The following is a 24,210-nucleotide window of genomic DNA, read 5'->3' as shown; positions in this document are numbered from 1 at the left end:
CAGAGGGTGGGAGACACAACGTCCACCGGGTAGGATTCTCTTGAGACAGATGTCATGGCCCTCTAGGCAGTAAAGAATCAATCTTTGCTCTTCTAGAGACACCATCTTTTGCCTCAGTGGATACAGCCATAAGTCTGCAGCCGGAGAGATTTGTCTTTCAAAGTTCAAATCTGCCCTTGGACTCTTCCTAGCTGGGTGACCCTGGGCGGGTCACTTACCTCTGTTTGCCTCAGTTTCCTCAGTTTGCCAAGGAAATGGCAAACACGCCAATATCTTTATCCAAAAAACCCCAAGTGGGGTCAGACATGACTGGACAATAGCCCACTCCCAGTTAAATGTGGGACCCAGATATTCACACTGCCTCTTCCCCATCACACCAGCCACACGGTCCAGCTCACAGTGGGTATTTATTGGTGATTCTGTGCAGAGTGGCCCCTGCCAGGGGAGAACAAAGGGCATGCTGGGCAGATGGACATAAGGGCAGCCACGGGTTTCTCTTCAGGACCCAGAAAGGGGGGAGGGGAGATGGAGGGGTCAATGTAACCTCCAACTCCGGAAATTCAGAAGTTCTGGGTGTTAGAAACCATTGGGACACAGGCCATCCATTCATCCTTTTACTTGGTCATGCATTCATTCAATCACTTATTCATCCAACAAACTACTATCCATGGCCTTGTACTTGGGTGGGGAAATAAAAAGATTAGATACAAAGGTCAGGAGACCTGAGGAAAGACATTACAGAGACTTCTTTTAGCCCCTTCCACAGTTTCTGAGGTTTCCTCCTGAGGCCAGTGCATTCGATGTCCTCCTGGAGCACTGGCTTCCTTGCTCTTAGTGCACCCTCCTACCGGGGCTGCGAGGACAGGTGCCCTGCTGCAGTGGGGAAAAGGGGAAGCTCCTTTAAGAGAGGGGATGGAGCTACCCAAAGGGCAGCGTTTCAGGCCCCTTTTCTGCTACCCCTCTGATCGCCATCTGTAAAATGGGGGAGGTGAGCCAAGTGATCTCATGAGTCCCATGCACCCTTAATGCCATTGGCAGGCCCACCAGTGGACAGAGCACGGGATTTGGAGACATTAGCCCATTAGTCTCCTTTTGACTTGTGGGATGGAGACAAGTCCCTGAGCCAGCTTCCTTCTCTAGAATGAGGGGCAAGCACAGATGATCTCTACGGTTCCCGGGATCTACGGCCAAAGGGCAGAGAGCCCGGGAAGAGCAGGGATATTGGGGGGCAGAGGCCGCTGGAGCCGGGGAGCCCTCACCGAGAACAGGGCATCCTGGTTGTCAGCCAGCGCCTGCTTGGCCAGGTAACGCTCTCGTTTCACCTGCAGCGCCAGGTCTGCGGGCACGTCAGGCACCATCCAGGCGATGAGCCGAAGGAAGAAAAAGACGACGTGCTGTCAGAGACACAGACACAGAGGGATCAGGGAGATGTGAGGAAGGGAGGGAGAGGGGACCGGGGATGCCTGGGTTCTGCCTGCAGGGCCAGCAGCTATCTGACCAGGGATGGGGCAGGGCTCAAGTGCTTGGCATGGAAAGGCAGAGAGAAGGGGAGGAGAGAAAAGAGGCCGGACTTCTGAGTCAGGAGAGACTTGAATTCAACTCTGGATTCAGCTTTGGCTATGTAACCCTGGGCAAGTCTCAGAGCCTTAGTTTTCTCATATGTAAAATGGATACAATAATAATCCCATAACCGAGTTTATTGGATAAAGATAAGACAAGCAGTCTGTAAACTTTAAAGTGTTGAGAACTGGAAAGTATTACTATTATTATTCATAACCACAGATCTAGATCTAGGAAGAGACCGCAAAAAGTCCCCTGGTCCTCTTATTTTATCGATAAGGAATCTGAGGATCAGGCTGACACTATCTGCCTTAGTTTCCCTTTCTGAAAATGAGGAGATTGGGCTGGTTGATTCTTCCATCTCTAGATCTCAAATATACATTTTATGTCAACTTCATCATTCAGAACCCGTTAGTCTGGTAGGAGCCCAGAGGTAGTAGTTGGGGAGAAGGGTGAGGAAGAAGATGGGAATAGGAAGGGTCAGTTCTTCAGCTCAGGAGCCGTGACCCAAAAGGTCCTACCTCAAAAGCCAGGATGAAACCCAATCTCACAGCCAGCAGTTTCCAGTAGAAGAGGGTAAAGTCCCCAGTTTCATCCCGGAAGGCCTTGTATCTGGGGTCAGCAAGGGGAGGGAACGGGGTACAACACAGGCCCCCTAATATACACATGCCCCTGGTTTCTGCCCCTCCACCCTGCTTCACCCCCAGACCTGCAGGGAGTGTGATTGCCGTGGGCCAGGTAGGTGCGGGGTGCCTGAGCCAGGGTGAAGTTGACATAACCCTGCAGATGACTATGGTACTCATACTGGTACAGGAGACGGGGCAGGAAGTCCGAGGTGAAGGCAATGAGAAAGGCCTAGGGAACAAAAAAGCAGGTCACAGGGGAGAGATCTCTTTGGGGACCCCGATTTCTATTGGTCCATTTTTGTTTTTCTACCTTTCTTCTCTGAGTCTCCAGTAGAGAGTTCCAGGCCTCTGTTGCTTGGTTCCCAATCTCTAGTCTCCCATTTCTGATCTCCGAGACCGCATTTCCCATCTCCAAATCCCATTTTGGATTCTTAGTTTCTGGTTCCTGGGCTTCGATCTGATCCCCAGTCCCTCATCTGCTCTCAGAGCTGCCAATCATTCACCCCTCATTTCTGCTTCCCAGTTCTGGAGCTCCTACTTCCGACCCCTCATTTCTAATTTCCCAGCTTCAATCCTGATTCCTAACCTTGGATCACCAATAACTCTTCTTCAACATCTGCCCTGAGGCCCTGATTTCTCTAGATCTGATCCTGGAATTTGACTTCTGAGCCCTGAATCTCAGAGCTTGGCCTCCTGATTGTCACTTTTCTGTTCTCTGATTCATATTCCCTACTCCCCGCTTCCCCTGCCCCCAACCCTGGCTCACATTGACAATGACCGAGAGGTGGGCCATGGTCTCCAGGATGAGCAGCCAGACGCCGATGCCCTGCGCCCGCTCGGCCACAGGCCGCCGATACTCACACACAAACTTGTGGGCATCTAGGCGGATCTCCACCCAATTGTTCAGAAGTGCGAAGAGAGGTGCCAGGGGGAAGGCAGCCACAAAGATGGTGATGAAACCAAACTGCAGCACTGCAGGGCCCAGAGGGAGGCTGATGGTTAGGTCTCCCCTTGACCCACATTCTCATTAGAATGTAAGCTCTTTGAAAGCAAAAGCTTTTTATTTTTTGCTTTAGTTTCCCTAGTGCCTGGCACAGAACAGTAAATGTTTGTTGATTGATTCCTTGGTCTTGCAGATGCTGGGTTTGTGGGAGCTCGAGTCCCAAGTCCTCCCTGTTGAGAGCTGCTCAGTCTACTAGTGTTTGATTGAATCCCACCTCCCCCAGTGTGGGAACTTCCTGGGATGTGGCCCACTCACCCATCTCTAGGTACTCCTCAAATAGCCCTTCACATTCAATGAGTTCATAGTCATCCTCCCAGCGTCGGGGGTCATGCCCCATTTGGGCTCCCCACAGCCCTGCCAGTTGTCGCTTCTGCCACCAGGCTTTGATCTTCCTATGAACATAGAGGATGAAAGAGGGAAGGACTAAGGGCTAGGGAACCATGATGGCCCCAAGGGCTGGATCCCCCCTCTCCAAGTTCCACGTGGTTGGTGTCCCCAACCCGCTCAGTACCCAGTGGAAACTCACGGCAAGACAAATTCCTCCACATTGTTGGCCAGCTGTTTGCCCACCATGATGATGAACAATTGTTGAGCTAATTCAATGAGGCAGCCGCCAGGTCCACACTGTGGGCATGGGAGAGAAGCCCCATCAACCCATGACCTCAGGGCACAGGAAGGGGCAGTGCCACCCTCCCACATTTTACAGGTGGAAATGGCCATTGCCACCTTCTCATATCTCTTGGCAGGAGACACATTCATTCATTCAAAAAGCATTTAAAAGTTCCTCCTAAGCAAGAGACTGTAGCTCGGTAGAATACCTGGCTTTGAGTCCTGCCTCTGACGCCAATTTGCTAATTCACTCTGGACAAAATACCGAACCTCCCAGTATCCCAGGTGGTGCCCATCTGTATTAATGGAGTGACTTTCCTCACAAGGAGTTCCCCACATCCGATTAAAACACAGATCTAGAACACCACCACCATAAAATGTAGAGGCTCTGGGATCACAGAGACCAAAATGGAATGGCTCTGTTCTCAAAGAGCTTACATCGGGTTGAGAGGAAACAGCTTACGTTACCTTCTGTCTTCTGTCCTTTATGGATACTGGCCCTGACAAGAGGCAACCCACAGAAGCTGCAGAGGTCAGGGGAAGCATTCAGGGACAGGGCAAAGGGGCCCTCCTAGGCCTGCTTGCCCAAGAGGTACTCACATCTTCATTCCTCATGCCCAGAAGGGTACCATATTGTCCGGGATAGCCCACGAATCTGCAGGGGAAAACCACCAATTGAACTTGCTGGCCAACACCACCCCAAAGTCTATTCACAACAGGCCAAGAATTCATAAAATTTAAGTTGGGAGAACCCTTAGAACATAGAATGTTAGAGCTGGGAGGACATTTAGAACACAGGACGCCAGAGCTGGGAGGGTCCTTAGAACACAGCATGTCAGAACTGGGAGGGCCCTTGGAACGCAGGAGGTCAGAGCTGGGAGGGCCCTTAGAACCCAGAATGTCAGAGCAGGGAGGGCCCTTAGAACTCAGGATGTCAGAGCTGGGAGGGCCCTTAGAACTCAGGATGTCAGAGCTGGGAGGGCCCTTAGAACTCAGGAGGTCAGAGCTGGGAGGGAGCTTAGAACCCAGAATGTCAAAACAGGGAGGGAGCTTAGAACCCAGGATGCCAGAGGTGGGAGGGCTCTTAGAACTCAGGAGGTCAGAGCTGGGAGGGAGCTTAGAACCCAGAATGTCAAAACAGGGAGGGAGCTTAGAACACAGGATGTCAGAGCTGGGAGGGCCCTTAGAACTCAAGATGTCAGAGCTGGGAGGGCCCTTAGAACTCAGGAGGTCAGAGCTGGGAGGGAGCTTAGAACACAGGATGCCAGAGCTGGGAGGGCCCTTGGAACACAGGATGTCAGAGCTTGACAAGTTGGCTTATACCTTAAGAAATTCTCGAGAACTTATTACAATAACTAGCATTTATACAGCACTTTCAGGTTTCCAAAGTGCTTTACAGATATTAATTCATTTGATCCTCACAACTCACAACTTTAATAGGTGCTATTATTGTCTCCTTTTTTCATACGAGTTCTTTAAGCAAAAGTGATGGGACTGCCCAGGCTCACATAACTAGTAAGTGGCTGAGACCACATGTGAGATTCAGGTCCAGCTGCCACAGCTACTCACCTGCCTTTGAAGAAGGCCACGTAGAAGGGGGAGGAGTAGAAATTGACAAACTGGAAGATGAAGACTTTAAAAGTGAAAGCATCTTCATGAAGGGTCTGGGTCCGGTGCATCTCTGGGGATTTGTGGAGAAGGGATGTTGTTGAATGGAAGTATGCTAAAGATAATCAGAGGCTCAGCTGGGGAGGAACCAAGCCCATCCCTAACATGGTCCACCTTTCCTGCTTTGCTTAGCCCCCCAATAATAACCAAAGGAGTTTCTGGCTTGCTTTCCCTTCCCTACTTTAGGAACTCTCAGGAGTATTTCATAACCCCATGGGCTCTGGCAAGAGAGGCAAAGTTTGCCCTTGGGTCTTGGAAACTCAGAATCTCAGAGTTGAAAAAGGCCTTAGAGATCATCCACGCCCACTTTTACTTGAATTAGAAGCTGTTGGTCCCCCACCCCCAATCTATGACATACAGGACAAGCGGTCACCATCTTTGGCTTGACATTCTCCCATGAGGGAGGTTTAGTAATAGAGTAGTGGAGGCCCAGGACTAGGACTTGGGCAGAAATCTCATTTGACTCTGACTAGCTAGGTGACAAACCCCTCTGGGTCTGGATTTCCTCAGTTATCAAATGAGGGGGTTGGATTCGATGCCTTTGCTCCTACGACATCCCAAGTCAGCAGCCCTAAATGCTAACAAGTTTTCCTCATATGGATGCTATATTTATCTTTCTAAAACCTTCCTCCATAGATTCTAGCTCTTCCTTCTGGTACCAAACAGGCTATGACCTACTGCTATTCCAATATGTCAGATTTGAACTTTTGATTCCAAGGCTAGCCCTCTTGCTACCTCTCCAGGACCTGGTACAAAACAGGCATTCCATAAATGTTTGTTGATTGACTGCATGATTTTAGGGCACATTAATTGGAGTGTAGTATTTGGAATGAAATCCAATAATCCTTCGGCCTGGTCAGGACCCATTTGCAGTCCAGGGTTCATTTCTGGGCGTCCTATTTTGTCAAGGACATTCATAAGAAGGAGTATGTCCAGAAAAATCCATGATAGGGAAGGGACTATAAACTGTGCCATTCGAAACACTATTTTGCTATAAGAATGATGAAGAGAATGGTTTCAGAAAATCCTGGAAAGACTCTTATGAACTGATGCAAAGCAAAGGGAGCGGAACTAAAGAAACAATGTGTACAATAATAGCCACATTGTAAAGATAATCCACCCTGAAGGACTGGAGGATCCCCCACAATTCCAGAGGACTCATGATGAAACATACTATCAATCTCCAGATAGAGAATGGGTGGATTGAGAGTACAAACTGAAACAGTTTCTTATTTTTTTCTTTTTCAACTTTGACATGACTAATTGGGGGATTTGTTTTGCATGACTACCCATATTTATAAGTTTTGTTTTTATTTTTCTTATTTTCTCAGTAGGTGGAGAATTAAAAGAAGAAAAGGGAGAAAACTCAGAACTGAAAATAAAATAAAAATAAATTTTAAGAAATTATTTTTAATAGAGTATACCCATTGCAGCCTCGTTAAAGAAACTTGAGTTGTTTAACCTAGAGAAAAGATGTGAAAGGGATATGAGTGACTAAAGGCAGTTTTGTAGAAAAGAGACTAACTCTGTTCTGCTTGACCTCAGAGGGCATAACTAGGAGGGATGGATGGAAACTATAGAAAAATAGATTTAGCTTTCTGTAAGGTAAAATTTAGAAAGAGTTAGCTCTCTGTAAAAATTACAGCTGATCACCAGGCCTGAAGTCAGGAAGACCTGAGTTGAAATCTGATCTAAGACACTTAACACTTCCCGGCTGTGTGACCTTGCAGGAGTCATTTAACTCCAATTGCCTCAGGGGGAAAAAGCAATTATAATTGTCCTAAAGTATTACGAATAAGCTGTCTTTGGGAAGTTGCTGCAAAATAACTAGTTGTTAAAAGTGGAGCATTTGTTGCACAATATTTGTTACAAGGAGAGTCGAGACCAACGTTCAAATCCTGCCTCTGACTCTTAACCTCAGTGAACCTTGGAGACTTAGGTCCAAAGCCACAGAAGGGGTGCATTCTGCTCTGGTGAAGGGAGTTCCTACTTCAGGAGGTCCCAAATAGGACAAAATCAAAGTTCATAAGATTACAGATTGAGTTAGAAGAGATCCTGAAAACTATCCACTCCTACCCCCTCAATTTACAGATGAGGAAACCAAAACCCAGATTTACCCCCAAATCACACAGAGACAAAATCCAACCTCTGGTCCCTTAATTTTACTGGAAGACTTCAAGCAAAACCTCCTGCTCTTTTGTCAGGTACATTCCTATTTAGATAGAGTCTAGGAGGTTTTCCAGTTCTGAGACTATGCATCTGTGTGCTTTGTGATCATAATGACCAGATAACCCAAAGTCCCCCGAAGGCCCATTCTGGCCCTGCTGCAGCCATACTGACCCCATCTGGTGAGCTGCTCCGCTAGCGAGGTGTACACCTTTCCCATCAGGAGAATCAACACAAGGTTGAGGAAGGTACTGCTGATGTTGGCAATGTTGCCAGCCTGCAAAGCAGTCACTGCCTGGTTACCTGGGACTTCCTGTCCTTTCCTGCCCAGGGCCCACCCACACAGCCCACACCCCTGTGCTTCCTCATCTCCCTCCAGTAGCTTGGTCCTCACTGCTCTTGTGCAGAGCCCACCAAACAGCAGGGAACAAGACTTAGGGAGGTGTCTCCCTGAGGCACCAGGGAACAGATGAAAGGGTTTGTATCTGGAAGAGACTTTAGAACAAAATGTCAGAGTTGGAAGGGCCCTTAGAACACAGGATGTCAGAGTTGGGAGGGACCTTAGAACACAGAATGTCAGAGCTAAGAGGCCCCTAGAACACATAAATAGAATATTTGGTAAGAGGGTCCTTAGAATAGAGAATTATCAGGCATGTATGGGAACTTTTAAGATTGTCATGTTGCGGACCAGAGAAGAAAAATTACTCTTCCAACATGATCCAGCTTACAAGAAGCACAACCAGGATTTCAGATCTTTGATTTTCCCACCATATGATCTACCTGGAGGTCGGTCGTGGAAACAGGAAGCAGGGCGTAAAGAAGGACAGCGGCCTCGCCATGCCTTCCCGGCTCTGCAACATGTACTCACCTGGGTCATGAGCACAGGGTTGCCCGTATGGAACATTACAATACTGACAATGCCGCGGTACATGATGACGGATACCAGGAAGATCATCACCACACACAGCTGTGGGGCCAGAAACATGGGAGAGTCAGTCCCTGGGAAATGCCTGCTCAGATTTGGGGTGGGTCCTGACCCAGGAAAGGCCGCCCAGCACCTTCTTCACATTGTCCATTGGGCCTCTGATGCTTTTCCTTCCATCCTTCTCCCTCTGGCCCTTCCCAACTTGAGGCCATCCCATGCTTTCCTCCCAGCTCCCAGTTCCTCACCATGATGAGAATGGCCATGGATCCAGTGACCATCCGGGAGAGGCGGGTTTTAGGGGGGAAGTAAGGCTCCTTTAGTCCAGTCACAGGGTTCTGAGCCATTTGAGGTGCCATCGCTGCAAACTCTGGGCGGGGACGTTCCTGTCAACAATAGAAAACAGGGCAGGGATTAGCTGGCTGGCTTGGCATACTGATGTGGCCTAGGAATAGCCAATATGAAAGAAGAAATGATACAGAGGGAAAACTGGGGGTCTTGAGGCTCAGAACCTGAGGCTGCTGGGAATTGAAGCTTTTATTGTTTCTTCCATTGAAATAACTTTCCATGTCCAAATCCTCCCATCCTCAGACATCGCTTCCTTCTGGATGCCTTCTCTGATCTGCTTGTTCACATATTCTCTCTTCTCTGATCTCCTATTAATGATCTTCTACCCATTTTGGGAACAGACAGAAATGCAAGCAGCATGAGATTTGACGTCCAAAGCGAAGGCAAGAAGGAAATAAGTCTTCATATAGCGTCTACTATATGCCATGCACTGTGCTTCATGGTTTTCATAAATATTGTCTCATTTGATCTTCACAACAACCCTGGAAGAATAATCCCACAAAATGGGTGATGTTGTTATTCCCATTCTACAGTTGAGGAAACAGAGGCAGCAAAGGTTAAGAGATTTGCCCAGAGTCACACAGCTAGTAAATATCTGAGTTAGATTTGAACTCAGGTCTTCCTGACTCCAGGCTCAGTATTTTGTCTACTAAGCTACTAGCCGCCTTTAAGAAAGTCTAGATTCAAATCTTCACTCTGCCACACACTACCTGAATGACACTGGGCAAATCTCTTGATCTCTCTAGCTCGAAACCCATGGTTCTGTGATTCTTCTTATTACTACCATTGTCTTTTTTTCATCTTTTTTTTTTTTTTGGTGGAGTTCAGATAGAAATGGGCCAAGGATAAGTGATTGTTTGCCATTACTCTTTTATAGTTTAGATTCTTCAAACTATGGCTCAGGTGAATAAAATCTTGTATTTCATAATTAAATAAGAGTATTGAGACATAAATCATCTTTGGAAGACTCCTGGAACAACTCCAGAAGCGAGCAGAATGTTGGGCTTAATCTGTACCCCTTCCTGTCCCTACATGGCTTTGATTTCTTCTCACTAGGTCTCTACATTTTGAAAGTCTTACATTCTATGAGTTTGGAGATTATGAGTATTCGGTATGTCAATACTTGTTAAAGTTTTCATGTGTCAATGCAACATCCGGGCAGTCATGACTAACAGTTTCTGTCTAGAATGATGTTCCCGTTTCAATATTTTGCTCTTTTCCCATTTTGCAGAGAAACTAGATTTGATTTCATCATTCCTTGCAATGACTGTTCTGTCATCATATGAATGGTGGGAGTGCTTTCGATTTCTTATTTGATCTTAAGTGGTACAATTGTGTATGAGTGTGTGTGACCATATGAGTAGGCAGGAATTTTCTTCAAGAATTCTCTCTTCTGGGATGTGGGAAAACTGGGACACTGATGCATTGTTGGTGGAGTTGTGAACCGAATCAATCATTCTGGAGACCAATTTGGAACTATATCCAAAGGGCTATTAAATTGTGCATACCCTTTGATCCAGCAGTGTTTCTATTGGGCTTATATCCCAAAGAGATCTTAAAGGAGGGAAAGGGACCCACATGTGCAAAAATCTCTGTGGTAGTCCTTTTTGTAGTGGCCAGAAACTGGAAACTGAGTGGATGCTCATCAACTGGAGAATGGCTAAATAAATTATGGTATATGAATGTTATGGAATATTATTGTTCTGTAAGAAATGATCAGTAGGATGATTTCAGAGAGGTCTGGAGAGACTGACATGAACTGATGCTAAGTGAAGTGAGCAGGAAATCAATACACATGATAGCAGCAAGATTATTCAATGATCAATTCTGATTAATGTGGCTCTTTTCAACAATGAGATGATTCAGGCCACTTCCAATGGTCTTGAGAGCCATCTACACCCAGAGAGAGGACTGTTGAGTGTGGATCATAACACAGTATTTTCACTCTTTTTGTCATTTGCTTGAATTTTGTTTTCTTTCTCATTTTTTTCTTTATGATCTGATTTTTCTTGTGCAGCATAATTGAGGAAATATGTATCGAAGAACTGCACATGTTTAACCTATATTGGATTACTCACCATCTAGCGAAGAGGGTGGGGGGAAAGGAGGAGAAAAATTTGGAATGCAAAGTTTTGCAAGGGTAAATGTTGAAAATTATCCATGCATATGTTTTGAAAGTAAAAAGCTTTAATAAAAATATTTTTAAAAAGAATTCTCTCTCCTGCCCCTGTTCTACCACAACTTTAAAAGAAATTAATGTACTTAGAATAAAAAAAAAAAACCAACAAAATCTTGACTGACAAAAAAAGAAAAAAGAGAAAGTGCATGTCCCATATTTAATCTATATCAGATTACTTGCTATCTTGGGGAAGGAGGGAAGGAGAAAAATTTGGAATACAGTCTTAAAAAACAAATGTTGAAAACTATCCTTACTTGTATTTGGAAGATAAAATACTATTGAAAGTTTTTCCCCCTTAGGCAATTGGGGTTAAGTGATTTGCCCAGGGTCACACAACTAGGAAATAATAAGTGTCTGTGGTCAAATTTGAACTCAGGTCCTCCTGACTTTAGGACTGGTATTCTTTCCACTGTGCCATTTAGTTGCCCCCTCAAAAAAAAGTTTTTTTTTTTAAAAGACTTCTCTCTACTCTATTATCAACATTGATCAATTGTGTTGTATATTTGTTTATTTTCTTTTTTGCATTACTTAGAATCTTTGTGTTGTCTTAACTCTGGGATTTTTACTTTTAATTATTGATTATGGATGTTGATAACTTATCATATACTCTTACTTTCTGAAATTCACTTTTAGGATGCCTCTTTGGGGATGTTCACATTTTCCAGAGCACATAGGTATTGATGTAATATTTTAGTATCTTCCTACAGATCTCCAATATTTTTCTTAAGCCAATTCCGCCATAGTAATATTTGACCCACATGATTAGGAATATTTCTAGATCACTCCACTCGTCTTCCTCTTCTGACAATGGTCAAAGCACATACTGTTGATCATAGGTCCTCTCTCAAACATAATGGGAACATGTGTTCTTTTGTGATAGAGCAGATCCAACGTTTCTGAATCCCTCCTTTTTGGTATAATTGGTCAATTAGCTGGCTTCATGCTATGCAACTCAAAAGGGGCTTTTTGAAATTCCAGCTCGTCTATTTTTCAAAATCATTATGGACATCAGCATTATTTTTGCCATCGCTTTTGTCATCAGCTTGCACTCCTAGAATCTGTGGTAGGGAGAGATTTTAATGCCCTCAAGTTCTTCAGTTTCTCCCTCTTCTGATTTAAGAAGTTTCTCAATTTCTGTTTGTTTATTTGTTTGTTTTTTTAATCTAATCTAGATTAAAGCAGGAAGTGACTTCTCAAGAACGTGCAATCTTACATCCCACAATTGGGAGCTGAGAATACCACTGAGCAAAAGAAGAAGGAATCCCTTGCTGATGACTGGTAAGATTTGCCTCCAGTTTCATCAATGACATAATGCTAGACCATAATAAGAGTGTTTATATCTCTCATCTACTTCATGTGTACTTGTGGTTCTGGCCACTTTCCTGCTCAGTGCCGTCCAGCCTGAAGCTTATAGGTGACGTGTTTGGTAAATTTCTGATGTGATCACGTGTGTCTCGCCATCTTGAAAGGGTATCATTACTTGGCTGTTCTAAACATCAATCTATCATCACGAGGGTTTTGAGGGAGGCCAATCTGTATTCCTAGGCCATTCTGTCCGTTTCTTAGTTTCATAGGAACAACCTCTTGGACCACTGAACTCAATCAGCGCTATCACCAGATTCCAATTGGGCAACATTCGGATTTCTGCCAAGATTTCCTTGCTACCATGGTACACTTTATCTTGCATAACTATTTGCATGTTGCTTCCCCCTGAGAGAAGGGACTGTCTTTTACCATACTTTTTATTCTCATCACAAAGAACAGTGTCTGGCACAGAGCTGGTGCTTAATAAATGGTTGTTAATTTGACTGGGCACAGAGTATTGTTATACATCACCCTGGCTATCCTGCTCTTATTTTGCTCTTATCCCTGACTCAGGATATGGATGTTGGGTTAGCATTTTTAGAGGGGTATTATTCTTATTATTGTTATTGTTGTTATCATTATCTTATTCTTTTTCTTTTCAATGAGTTCCTGAGAGAAAAGGTCTTGGGACAAGTGACTCCTATTAATATTCTTTTGTATTCTACAAAATAAATAAAACATAAATGAAAATAAATAAAAAGAACAGTTTTACAGGTTAATAAATATATTGGGAGGGGGCACAACTAGGTGGTGCAATGGATAGAGCACCAGCCTTGAAGTCAGGAGGACCTGAGTTGAAATCTTGTCTCAGACACTTAACACTTCTTAGTTATGTGACTCTAAGCAAGTCACTTAACCCTAAATGACTCAGCCAAAAATAAAATAAAATAAAATTTAAAATAATAATAATAATAAGTAAATTGGGATGGCTCCCTGCAGGCATCCTTGGAACAACTCCAATAGCAGCCAGAACATTGGATTTGGTATGTATCATATCCCATTGTCACATTCAGTCAACTGGCCAATCAACATTTATAAAGCACCTACTATGTGCCAGGCACTGTGTTTAAAAACCGGATATATAAATCTGAAAAAGAAAGTCCCTGCCCTCAAAGAGCTTACAATCTAATGAAGTGAGATGATAACACACAAAAGGAAGTAGAAGAGGGAAAGGGGAAGGTACCCATTTGGGAGTATGATGGAGTCGATTCCAAAGGAGTATAACTATTTTGATCTATATGTTCTGAAGCCTTTTTCTTCTAAATATCTTATAGATTATGAGTATTTAGATTGGCAACATCTACTAAAAAATTGTCCTTGAGGTTTTTATAGAGCAACGTTATGTCAGGGTAATCGGAATCAGTAGTTCTGTTTGTGTTGGAACTCTGGGCTTTCAGTATGACTCATTGGTCAAGTTCTCCAGAATATGTCAAGGTCTATGTGTCGAATGTCTGTTCATGAAAGAGTGAGCTTTTGAGGCATAATTCTAGCTGCCTGATCATCTCTTCTTAGATATTCATTAGCACTAAATTTTTACAGCCAGAGGTGATGACATCTTGCAGTTTCTATCGTCTCTTTACATAGTTAACATTGAACATGAAAACCAGTCTTCTTAAGGAGAACCTTTCCTTAATTTCTGCTGGCAACGACTCAATTGCCATCAAAAACCTCTCCGTGTCCAGAAGCAAGACCACATGACTCAGGTATTTTTTCAGTTTGACAGTTTCACTCGGATGTTGTCTATGGAGGGCTTTTGGATTCTATACCTGGATCGTAGCCATCCAATTTATCCATTTAGTATAGACTGTTTGATTTAACTCTTCTGATGTCTTCAATGGGTCTCCCCTGATGTGGGTTTCTTGAGGTCAAAGCTGTGTCTAATTCTTAGGAACAGAGGAATTAGAAGTGAAATGGAGCTGGAGATCAGTTACTCCAATGCAATCAGTTATTTGATTGGGTCGTGGAGGAGGTAAGGAACATAGCTATTAAGTAAAAGTAAGAACATTCTCCGGATGCTCTGAGCTACTAAGCCATACTGTCCTTCTCTCGGAATCCCCCACAGTCCCTGGCACAGAGTCTTAGCATAGTAGACCTTGGTCCATTATTGTAATCTGATCATTAGAAACTACCAAGAATTGGGAGGAATGGGATATCTGGGGAAAAGGACCTCTGAGAAGTGGAAAAATGGGGACCTGGCCAACCTGGGCTAGGGTGGCCATGAGGTTGGGTCTTGTCAAAAAAGGGCCTGAGAAGGATCCCAGGGTGGAGGGTAAACAGGGAAAAGTCACCTCCTCCTCCTGAAAGTCTGAGCAGTCCCAGTGATGGGCCAGTGTGGCATTCTTCCTCCTCCAGTGCTCCAGGAAGGCCATGGCCCAGAAAGACATGAAAATGCTGAAGAAGACAGTCCCTGGATTGTCAAAGAGGTAGCCCAGCTACAGGGGGAAAGAACAAGAGAGCTGAGATGGTCTGGGACCCTAGTACTCTAGGCTTATTGATCACAGAATTTTAGATCTAGAGCCAGAAGGGATCTTGGTGGCCATAAAGTCCAATCCCCTCATTTTTTCAGATAAAGCACAGAGAGGGAAAAGACCTACATAGGTCTTTTATATGATACTTCAAGGTTTTCCCAACACTTTATATGTTATGTCATATGATCCTCACAATGACCCTAAGAAGCTCTATTGTCATCTGTATTTTGCAGGGAACTGAGTCTAAGAGATGTTAATCCAGGGCTACTGAACTAATAACTTAGCTAAGATTTGAACTCATATCTTTCCCAATAAAATGAAAATAATCTCTGCCTTCAAAGAATTTAGAGCCTACAGATTTGTACACAAAATAAGGAAACACAAAACACCAAATGTTTGGGGAGGTGGCAGGAAATAGTCACAACTGGGGCAGTCATAAAAGGCATCTTGTAAGAGGTTTCACTTGAACTGGTCCTTAAATAGAGCTGGAAATACCAAGAAGAGACAGGGAGGAGTGAGAGCATCCCAGGCATGGAAGACCATGTGCACAAGAGAACAGTCAGGAGACAAAATGCCATCTCCTCTGGGAAACAGGTGGGATGCATAGTGCATGAGGTGAGGAAATGGGAAATTAGTCTGGAAAGAAATGTTAGAACTAGATTGCAAAGGACTTGGGGTGCCAAAAAGAGAGACTTCTATTTTATCATAGCAATAGGGAGCCATTTGAGCTTCTTGAGCAGGAGAGCAAAGAGGGAGAAAAAAGAAAATTAATTTTTAAAAAAGCCCTTAAGTGTTTAAACAAGCCCACACTCCACTGGGGGAAACAGGACATTCAGGGACAGGGCAGATAGAAGGCTGCAGTGATTCTAAGAGTATAAGTGGCAAGGGGGTTACATAATCAGACTTTTACTTTAGTATTATCAGCTTATTAGCCGCATGGAGAATGGTTTGGGAAAGAGAAAGTCTAATATCTGAGAACTCTGAGGTGGGATTCTAAGTTCAGCTGGATGAAACCCTCAATACCTCTTTGGCTCACCTTGGCCATGGGGCAGATCTCCGAAATGTTCCAGGTGGCACAGGTAGCACAGAGCGGACACATGACAAAGGTGCCCCCACTGCTGCAGATCTCCTCCCTGAAGGCAGAAGCTGAGGGTGGCCGAAATGCCACCTCTCCCTCTCCCCTCCCGCCCAGTTCCCAGGTGCCTGTCTGGACACTCTGGGTGTGCCCTGTAGACACTCACGCAGGGGTATTGGTGCCCATAGTGAGGAGACCTGAGAGGAAAACCAAGGTGCCCACGATGGCAGCGGGCAGCAGCCAGGCAGTGTAGAAGCCTGGAAGGTCAGGGAACAGGGGGATAAGAGCCTGACCGGCACCCATCCAGGAACCCGGCCCCTGACCCTAGGACCACCTTACCCAGCCAGGCAAAGTAGATAGCCACCTTCTCCCCAAAATACTCGCGCACGTGGTCTAGAGGCTGGTATTTGTGCCAACAGCACCAGCGTGCCCAGTAGGCGAACAGCAACTGTCGAGGGTTCAAGTCTGCTCCAGGCACATGATAGCTAGGAAGCTCAAAGGGGCCCTGAGAAGGAAGAGAAGGGGGACTGGAGGGGGGCCACTACCCTCAGTAATGCCATTTTATATCTGGATGGCACTTTCAAAGCTGGGGAAGTTTCCATGCTTTCTGGGCATCTGATGCCCAGGAGGAGGGACGTCAGACCCCCAAGCCTTCCCCAGGGAGACACCCAACAATCCGAGAGCTTGTACCTCATGCAGGGGGAAGGCAGCGGCGTAGGCCCCCTCAGCCAGCAGGCGGGCAATGCCCATCTCGGCGTGTTTCCGCTTCCCGTACATCGTGCGTGCTAGGATCTCTGCCACCTGCAGAGGGAGGGGCCCATTGTGCCCAGCTGTACAGTGAGGAGGGCCTGCGCCTCCTCGGCACCCACTCCCTTCTGCCCAACGGGAAGCCACTCACCACACGGTGTCTCTGGGTGCTGGAGAAGTAGGAATCTGGAGAGTCGCTGCCTAGAAACCTGCAGGGGAGAGAACCCAAGGTGTCACAGCCCTGGCATTGAGATCAGAGCTCCATAATGACAGAAAAAACCCAGATCCAACCCGGTGGAAGCTGATCCAAGGTGAGGGGTGAGAGCCAGTCTGCCCAAGCTGGCAAACAGAAGCTCGGACTCTCTTACTCTCTCCCATCCAACTAACGTAGGTGGCAGCCCAGCTTCCTGTATGTCCCACTGAACTCTCCCACAGGAACTCTCTGGGCCGGAGGGCATTCCCTTCCTCACCTCTGCTCACAGAACCTTTGCTGTTCAGTCAGTTCAGTCATGGCCAACTCTTTGTGACTCCAATGTTCTTGGCCATTTCCTTTCCCAGCTCATTTTACATATGAGGAAACTGAGACAAATGAGTGACTTGCCCAGAGTCACACAGATAGTGAATGAAGCTGGACTTGAAAAGGAAACTAAGACAAACAGGGTAAAGTGATTGGCCAGGATCACACAATCAGGAAGTGTCTGAGGCTGGATTTGAACTCAAGAAGAGGACTTTGGCCCAGCACTTTATCCACTGTCCCACTCACACAATCCTTAGCTTTCTTCAAAGCACATGACCTTTCTTAATTCTTCTCCAGAGCCCCCAATTGTTAGAATTCTGTCCTTTCAGAATTACTTTGTATTATTTTTTATTTTTATTGATCTTTCTACTTGTTATAGTGATTCCCCTTCTTCAGTACAATAAGCATTTATTAAGTCAAACAATAAGCATTTAGTATGTACCTACTATGTGCTAGACAATGAGGGTTCAAAAACAAACATGGAAGGGAAATTATTTCTGATCCCAGAGAGGTTACCTTCCATCAAGGAAGACAATTCATTAATAAGATTTCACAAAGTAAAAAGAAAGTAATATATTTATCCTCACCTGCTCAATAGAGACAAATAATAAACACTTATTAAGCACCTACTATGTGCCAGACAATGAGGGTCCAAAGACAAACATGGAAGGGAAATTATATCTGACCCCAGAGGGGTTACCTTCCATCAAGGAAGACAACTCATAGATAAGAAGATTTCACAAAGTAAAAAGAGGGTAATATATTTATTTATCCTCACTTCCTCAATAGAGACAAACAATAAGCACTTATTAAGCACCTACTATGTGCCAGACAATGAGGGTCCAAAGGCAAACATGGAAGGGAAATTATTTCTGACCCCAGAGAGGTTACCTTCCATCAAGAAAAGACAACTCACAGATAAGATTTCACAAAACAAAAAGAAGATAAATTTGGGGAGCATGGAGGATCACTAGCAGTTAGAGTAAATGAGGGCAGGGATTTGTTTCCATTCTGTCTGTGCCCTTATCACCCAGCCCAGAGACTGCCCAGAGCAGGCTTGCTGGAGTGAATCCCGCTGAGTTGGGAGTGGGGAAGAGGTGATTCACAGCTCAACAGAAGGAAAAATTTCCCAACACTGAGAATTCTTCAAAAGTGGCACAGTGGGGCAGCTAGATGGCTCAATGGGTAGGGCACTATCCTCGAGTCAGGAGGATGTGAGTTCAAATCCAACCTCAGACATGTAACACCTTTTAGCTGTGTGACTCTGGGCAAATCACTGAACCCCAATTGCCTCAGGAAAAAAAAATAGCATGGGAATGAAAGAGCTCACTGTCACAAGTGGAAGCTATATTCCATTTAATTGAGCAGATATTTACTAGGCACCAACTGTATGCAAAGCCACCTCTGGGTGTTTGACGTCAGGCTGTTGAAAGAGCTGCTTTCTGAGCCTCTTCAGCTGGCTGGTTCTTGAGGGGTGGGGTAGTTTGGGAGTGGGAGACGGTGATTGGAGGGGGCTGAGGTGGAGAAGGGGCTCCTACTCACTTGCTGAGCTTGGACTTGCGGAAGGCACAGGTGTAGAAATCCAGGGGCTTGTTGGGTACGTGCTGCTGCAGGGGATTGGGGAGGCGGAGCTGACGGAGGATCTCCGCTGATCCGTTGGTGTCCGGATTGGGCTGGACCTGTGGGGAGCCTTTCCCGGTCCCTCTCAACAGCCCCCCAGGAGACAGAGGAGGCGGAGCTCCCCCACAGCTCCCCGCCCATCCAGCAGGCCCCAGACCTGCCCATGCCCACAGCCCACCTGGAGGGGTGCCCGCATGCACAGGTCCTCGGCGTAGTAAATCAGCACTTCCCAGGGGGCGCTCAGCTTCAGGTAGTGCACTGCCCTCTGCTCCCCCAAGGTCTCCTCCTAGGCACGTGGGGAGAGTCAGAAAAGCCCAGACCCCCCCCCCTAAGCCCACCAGGGGCCTGTCTGGCCGCTCACACCCATGCTCTGATCTAAGAGCTGGAGCCCTGGAGATACAGGAGGAGGGAAGGAGAAACTCTGGTTAGTAGATGGGAACAACGACCCTCAGACCAGAGCTGCTAGGAGGAATTATTGGGCACAATTTCACCTGGAGGTGGGAAAATACCCCAAAGGCTGATGGAACCAAGCTGGGTGGTCCCTGGGGGGCAGCAGATGGGGTCCTGACAGTGGGGGAACAGGAGCAGCACGGAGCAGGGAGGAGTGTGCCCCATCATGTGGCACCCTGGCAGCAAGGCCCCGGCGCAGTTACATTGTCAGAACTGGGACGAGCCTTAGAACATTCAGTCCAAACAACTTGTCCTTCAGAGGAAGGACCTGGGCCCCCCTGAGAAGGGAAGCAATAAGGCACCTGGTGACTCACTGGGCATCCCAGCTGGTGAAGAGCGGAAGGAAAGGCCACGTGCCCACGAATTACCTTCAGGACCTTCCCAGAAGACCTGTCCTTCCTCACCTCCTCCAGGAGCAGCCCCGCTGCCTGCAGATTCCTCTGGAACTTCTGCCGCCACCTGTGATGCTGGAGCCTCTGCCGTTCAGTCCTGGTGAGCCCCGCTAGGGCCCCCCTCCCGGGGAGCCACAGCTTCTCCTCCCACACAAGCACAAAGTCTGTTGGGAGGAAGGCCCTCAGTGGACACCTCCTCCCCATGTCCCGCTCCCCAGCTCTCGCACCATGCCATCCTTGGGCATTCACTGTAGCTTCTGCCTCAGTTTCCTTATCTGCTGGGCTACCTGTGGGGGTCTGGCCTGGGATTTCTCTGAGGGTCTGGCCTGGGATTTCTCTGAGAGTCTCTGCTCTTTCCTTTCTACCTTCTATTATGTTCCTCTTTCCTCTCTTAACCTTCTCTTCGGAATGCTCCCCTTCCCCTCTCTATTGGAGAAGGCCATAAACATTCGTTCAGTGAGAGGGAAAAAACCCGGGGATCAAAAATCATTGTCTTTCAGCCTAAAAACATCTTAGGGAATAGGATCAGAGAATAATTGTCCAAATATGAGGAAATAGCATGAAGCATGAAGTTGGGATTGGATTTAAGGAAACACTTCCCATTGCCAGGTGTGTGTTCAGGGCTGGGTGGGGAAGTAGGGTGGCTTAAAAGTCCTTCGAGAGGCAGAGCCATGGGTGAAATTACCCCCAGCACCTCTAAAGGGCTGGTTCATCTCCCTCTCACCAACTTCTCACCGATCTTGGTCTTCCGATCTCGGAAATAGTTGCCCCTGGAGTCTGGAGAGGGGGTCCAGGAATAGGGGATGCAGATGGGGTCATCATCCTCCTCCCCTTGCTGCCACTCCTGGGGGTGGGGATTGATAGGAGCTAGAGATGCAGCCTGTACTATAGTGGGGCCAGCTCCACCTCCAGCCCCAGCTGTGCCAGCCCCTCCCTCCCACCCACCCTCCTACTGCCTGCTAACTATAGAGCCTCAAACAATGGAACTGCTGTCAGGTTTCCGAAAGAAAGCATCCCTCAGAACCCCACTTCTTCTCCCTCTAACTTTCCTCACCCTTAAGCCCTTTCCCCTGGCCTTTAACTTTCCCTTCCAAAGTCATCTCTTCCAGCTCTTAATTCCCTAAGGGCTATGAGGGAGTCCCCCATTCCCAACTCCTCCCAGTCATTTTATTTCTCTCCCAAATCTCATCTCTCAACTCCCTCCTCATTTCCCCCGGATCTCCAAGAACTAGATCTAAAAGGGAATCCAAACCTTGCCAAGAATCTCCAACAAGCCTTTGCTAAAAGACTCCCATTGGCGGGAACTCTTTCCATCCCAAGACAGCTCAAGGCAGTTTGGGGGCTCCAATTGTTAAGAAATTTCTCTTTACATTAAGCCTAAATCTTCCTGGCAAAACCCCCGGGAAACTGTTCATTCAAATTGGGTTTAAGGTTCAACAGAAGTCTCAGATCTAAAGATCAATTATTCTCCAGCCACAGCTGCTCAATGATGAAGTTGGGGTAGAGCTTTACATTTAGTCCTACTATGTTTTCTTATCATAAACTCTACATTCTTCCCCCCAAAATAAAAGATATTTTTTCATCTTAGTTTGCTTCTATCCTGGAGAGATCTCTGACAAATCGATTCTGTGCTAAGGTTTTTAACTCTCCCTCCCACCTTTGTGTCTTCAGCAAATCTGAAGAGCCCATCATCTATATCTTTATCCAAGTCACTGGTGAAGAAGAAGCGACCCAGAGCCCAGCACTGGAGCGCCCCACCGGAAACCTCCTTTCGAGTTGGTAGAACTTAGTAGGGTATTTAGTCCTAGTAAATTTTCTTACAATATCGTAAACTCTACGTTCTTCTCCCTAAAATAAAAGTTATTTTTTCATCTTTGTTTGCTTCTATCCTGGAGAGGTCTTTTGACAAATCTAATCTGTCTGCTAATGTTCTTAACTCTCCCTCCCATCTCTGTGTGCAGAAAATCTGAAGAGCCAACTTGGATAGAGTCCAAGTCATTGATAAAGAAGAAGCAACACGAGCTGAGCACTGGAGCACCCACTAGAGATCCCCTTCTGAGTTGAAGTGAAACTATTCTTTGGAGCATGTCATCCAATCATTTTCAAATTCCCCTAACTGTACCGTGATCCCCCCAATATCTTCCATCAGGATAGCATGAGAGACTTTCAAATATTTTGCTGAAATCCAGGTAAATGATAGCTAACCTTGCCAAAAAAAAAAAAGGAAATCAGTTTTTGGTATGACCTGATTTTGATGGATGGATGAATTTTGCTGTCTTTTATCATATTCCAGACATTATGTTAGGTATTGGGGATTTAAAAAAAAAAAAAAGTTCCTGCCTTCAAGGAGATTCCATTCTAATGGGGAAGACACTGCACAGAGATGAAGGTGGCCAGAGGCCTCTTTCCCTAGGCAGGGGTCCTCAAGCTACAGCCCACGGGCCAGATGTAGCAGCTGAGGACATTTATCCCCCTCACCCAGGACTATGAAGTTTCTTTATTTAAAGCCCCACAAACAAAGTTTTTGTTTTTACTATAGTCCAGCTCTCCAACAATCTGAGGGACAGTGAACTGGCCCCCTATTTTAAAAGTTCGAGTACCCCTGGATATGAAGCCAGGTTCACTTTTAGTGATCATTATTTCTTTTCCCATATAGCCTCCTATCATCCTTTTAATATTCTTTTCTAGAATTTTGCCCGAATTGAATCCAACCTCATCAGGCTACACATTGTAGGTTCCCTTCTCTCCCCTTTCTAAAAATCGGGACATTCGCCTTCCTCTGTCCCTTCCCCATCTTTCTGTCTTCCAAACATAATAATAATAATAACTAAAATTTTATAGTACTTATTATGTGTCAAGTCAGATGTGATTATGGATCATAATTCTTATCTCATTTGATCGTTGTTCCGGGTTCAACAACTACCTCCTTTATCTCCTTTAATGGTTCATCTCATTCTGCCCCTTCCGCTCTGTCCTCTCCCCATCCCTACTCAACAACTTCTCCCATACCCCTCACAATAAAATCTCCCACTCCCTCTTACCGGTACCCCACCACTCAGACTTTCTCTCCTTCCATTTCCTCTCAGACCTCCTGAATCTCTCAGTCCTCACCCCTCCCTCCTGGGATGTGAGAAGGGGACCTCCAGATCCCTCCCTGGCCATGGAGATCTCAACTCCCCACTCCAGACTCTGGTAGAGTACCTCCAGGGTGGGGGGTATGGTGCTAAATTTTCAAAGGCAGAGCCTAACCAGGCTTGGGAATAAAGAGTCCAAAGTATAAAAAGAAAGTATGAGGGTTGGGTCAACCATAAAGCATTTAAATTATATGCAAATCATACTCCCTTCCTTTGGTGTTCTTTCCTGAACAGATTGGGCTGGAGATGGGCCAGGGTAGGTAGGTATATCTGGGGTTCTAACGGGAAGCTGAAAGGTTGATAAGTTTTAGGAAAATACCTAAAGAACTGCCCTCTTGTTTGCTAGAAGAAGTTGCCATCACAGTATTCTCACCTCTTTGGAAGATGAGGGATCTGGGAGCTTTCTACTCAGCTTATGGGCTGTCTCCTCACTTCTCCAGATACAGAACCATCACCATCCCTACTCAGCAACACACATACTCTTTAACACACACAATGGCTGGAGACTAGAACCTTATTGCTTAACAGAACCAATGCCCTCATTTTTACAAAAAGGGAAACTGGATTCCTCAACAGCAAAGTCAAGGTCACAAAGCTGAATCCAGAACTTGAAGCCCGTCTTCTAACTGTTGGCTGGTGATCTTTCTATGGCATTTTAACAGAGCCTTCCCTCCCTCCTCCTGCAGACAGAGCCTGGATGAGATGGCCATCCCACAGGGTGTCAGTGAGTCAAGAAGGGCATCTGGAGGATGAGGCAGTGGCACTTTCAAACTGCTTTTGCCCATCCCTAAGAGTGCACCGGCACCTCCACCCCCACTCTGAGAACAGTACTCACTTTGGCAGCAGTGTGGTGTACCCCATTCTGTAGAGCTCCCCTAGAGAGATGGGCTGGTCCTTGCTCCAGATCAAGTAGCAAGTGGACATCCTGCTTCCTGGACCCCTTCTTCATCATCCTGCTGACAGAAGGATCAGCAGCCTCTGGCACTCCCCAAACCAAGCAGAGAAAAGGGGACTCGGGGACTGGAGCTCAAAAAACTGTACTTCTCAGTTTAGCAGCATCCCTGGGAACAGGAGGGAGGGAACAGGGAGGATGCAACACCGTATTTCCTCACATCCTAGCAACCATGGAGCTCCTAAGGGGAGGGCGCCATTACAGAAAGGGTCCCTAGGAGTCATCAATAATAACAGCTCGTGTTTCTTATATAACACGGCACAGAGCTCTTTCCTCACAACACCTCTGCCAAGGGGAGTGGAAGTATTCCTTTAAATAACTCTTTTACAGAGGAAAAAAGGTCTTCACCAAGGTCATCAGCCGGGAACTGGCATTACTAGGCTTAGGACCCATCTTCTGGCCCCAGCTA

General features: G+C 46.1%; 1 protein-coding gene across 1 annotated transcript; it reads right to left on the bottom strand.

Annotated features, from left to right (window-relative positions):
• Positions 1-394: 394 nt before the first annotated feature.
• LOC100925864 lies at positions 395-23,925 on the bottom strand. Its single transcript, XM_031962784.1, has 23 exons — positions 23,685-23,925; positions 20,451-20,559; positions 19,728-19,879; positions 19,052-19,159; positions 18,796-18,932; positions 16,888-16,945; positions 16,680-16,790; positions 16,329-16,494; positions 16,156-16,246; positions 15,951-16,047; positions 14,735-14,878; positions 8,803-8,940; positions 8,501-8,599; positions 7,807-7,909; positions 5,368-5,479; positions 4,399-4,453; positions 3,716-3,813; positions 3,445-3,581; positions 2,953-3,158; positions 2,270-2,415; positions 2,082-2,172; positions 1,260-1,394; positions 395-873 (listed from the first exon to the last, which is right to left on the bottom strand). The coding sequence occupies exons 1-23, from the start codon at positions 23,799-23,801 to the stop codon at positions 832-834; spliced, it is 2,652 nt and encodes an 883-aa protein (XP_031818644.1). The 5' UTR covers positions 23,802-23,925; the 3' UTR covers positions 395-831.
• Between the last annotated feature and the right edge of the window lie 285 nt (positions 23,926-24,210).

This window comes from Sarcophilus harrisii, chromosome 3 (assembly GCF_902635505.1).
Source record: "Sarcophilus harrisii chromosome 3, mSarHar1.11, whole genome shotgun sequence".
In the NCBI taxonomy this organism is placed as follows: Eukaryota; Metazoa; Chordata; class Mammalia; order Dasyuromorphia; family Dasyuridae; genus Sarcophilus; species Sarcophilus harrisii.
Note: the sequence above shows the minus strand (reverse complement) of the source record. Positions and strands in the feature narration are given on the sequence as shown.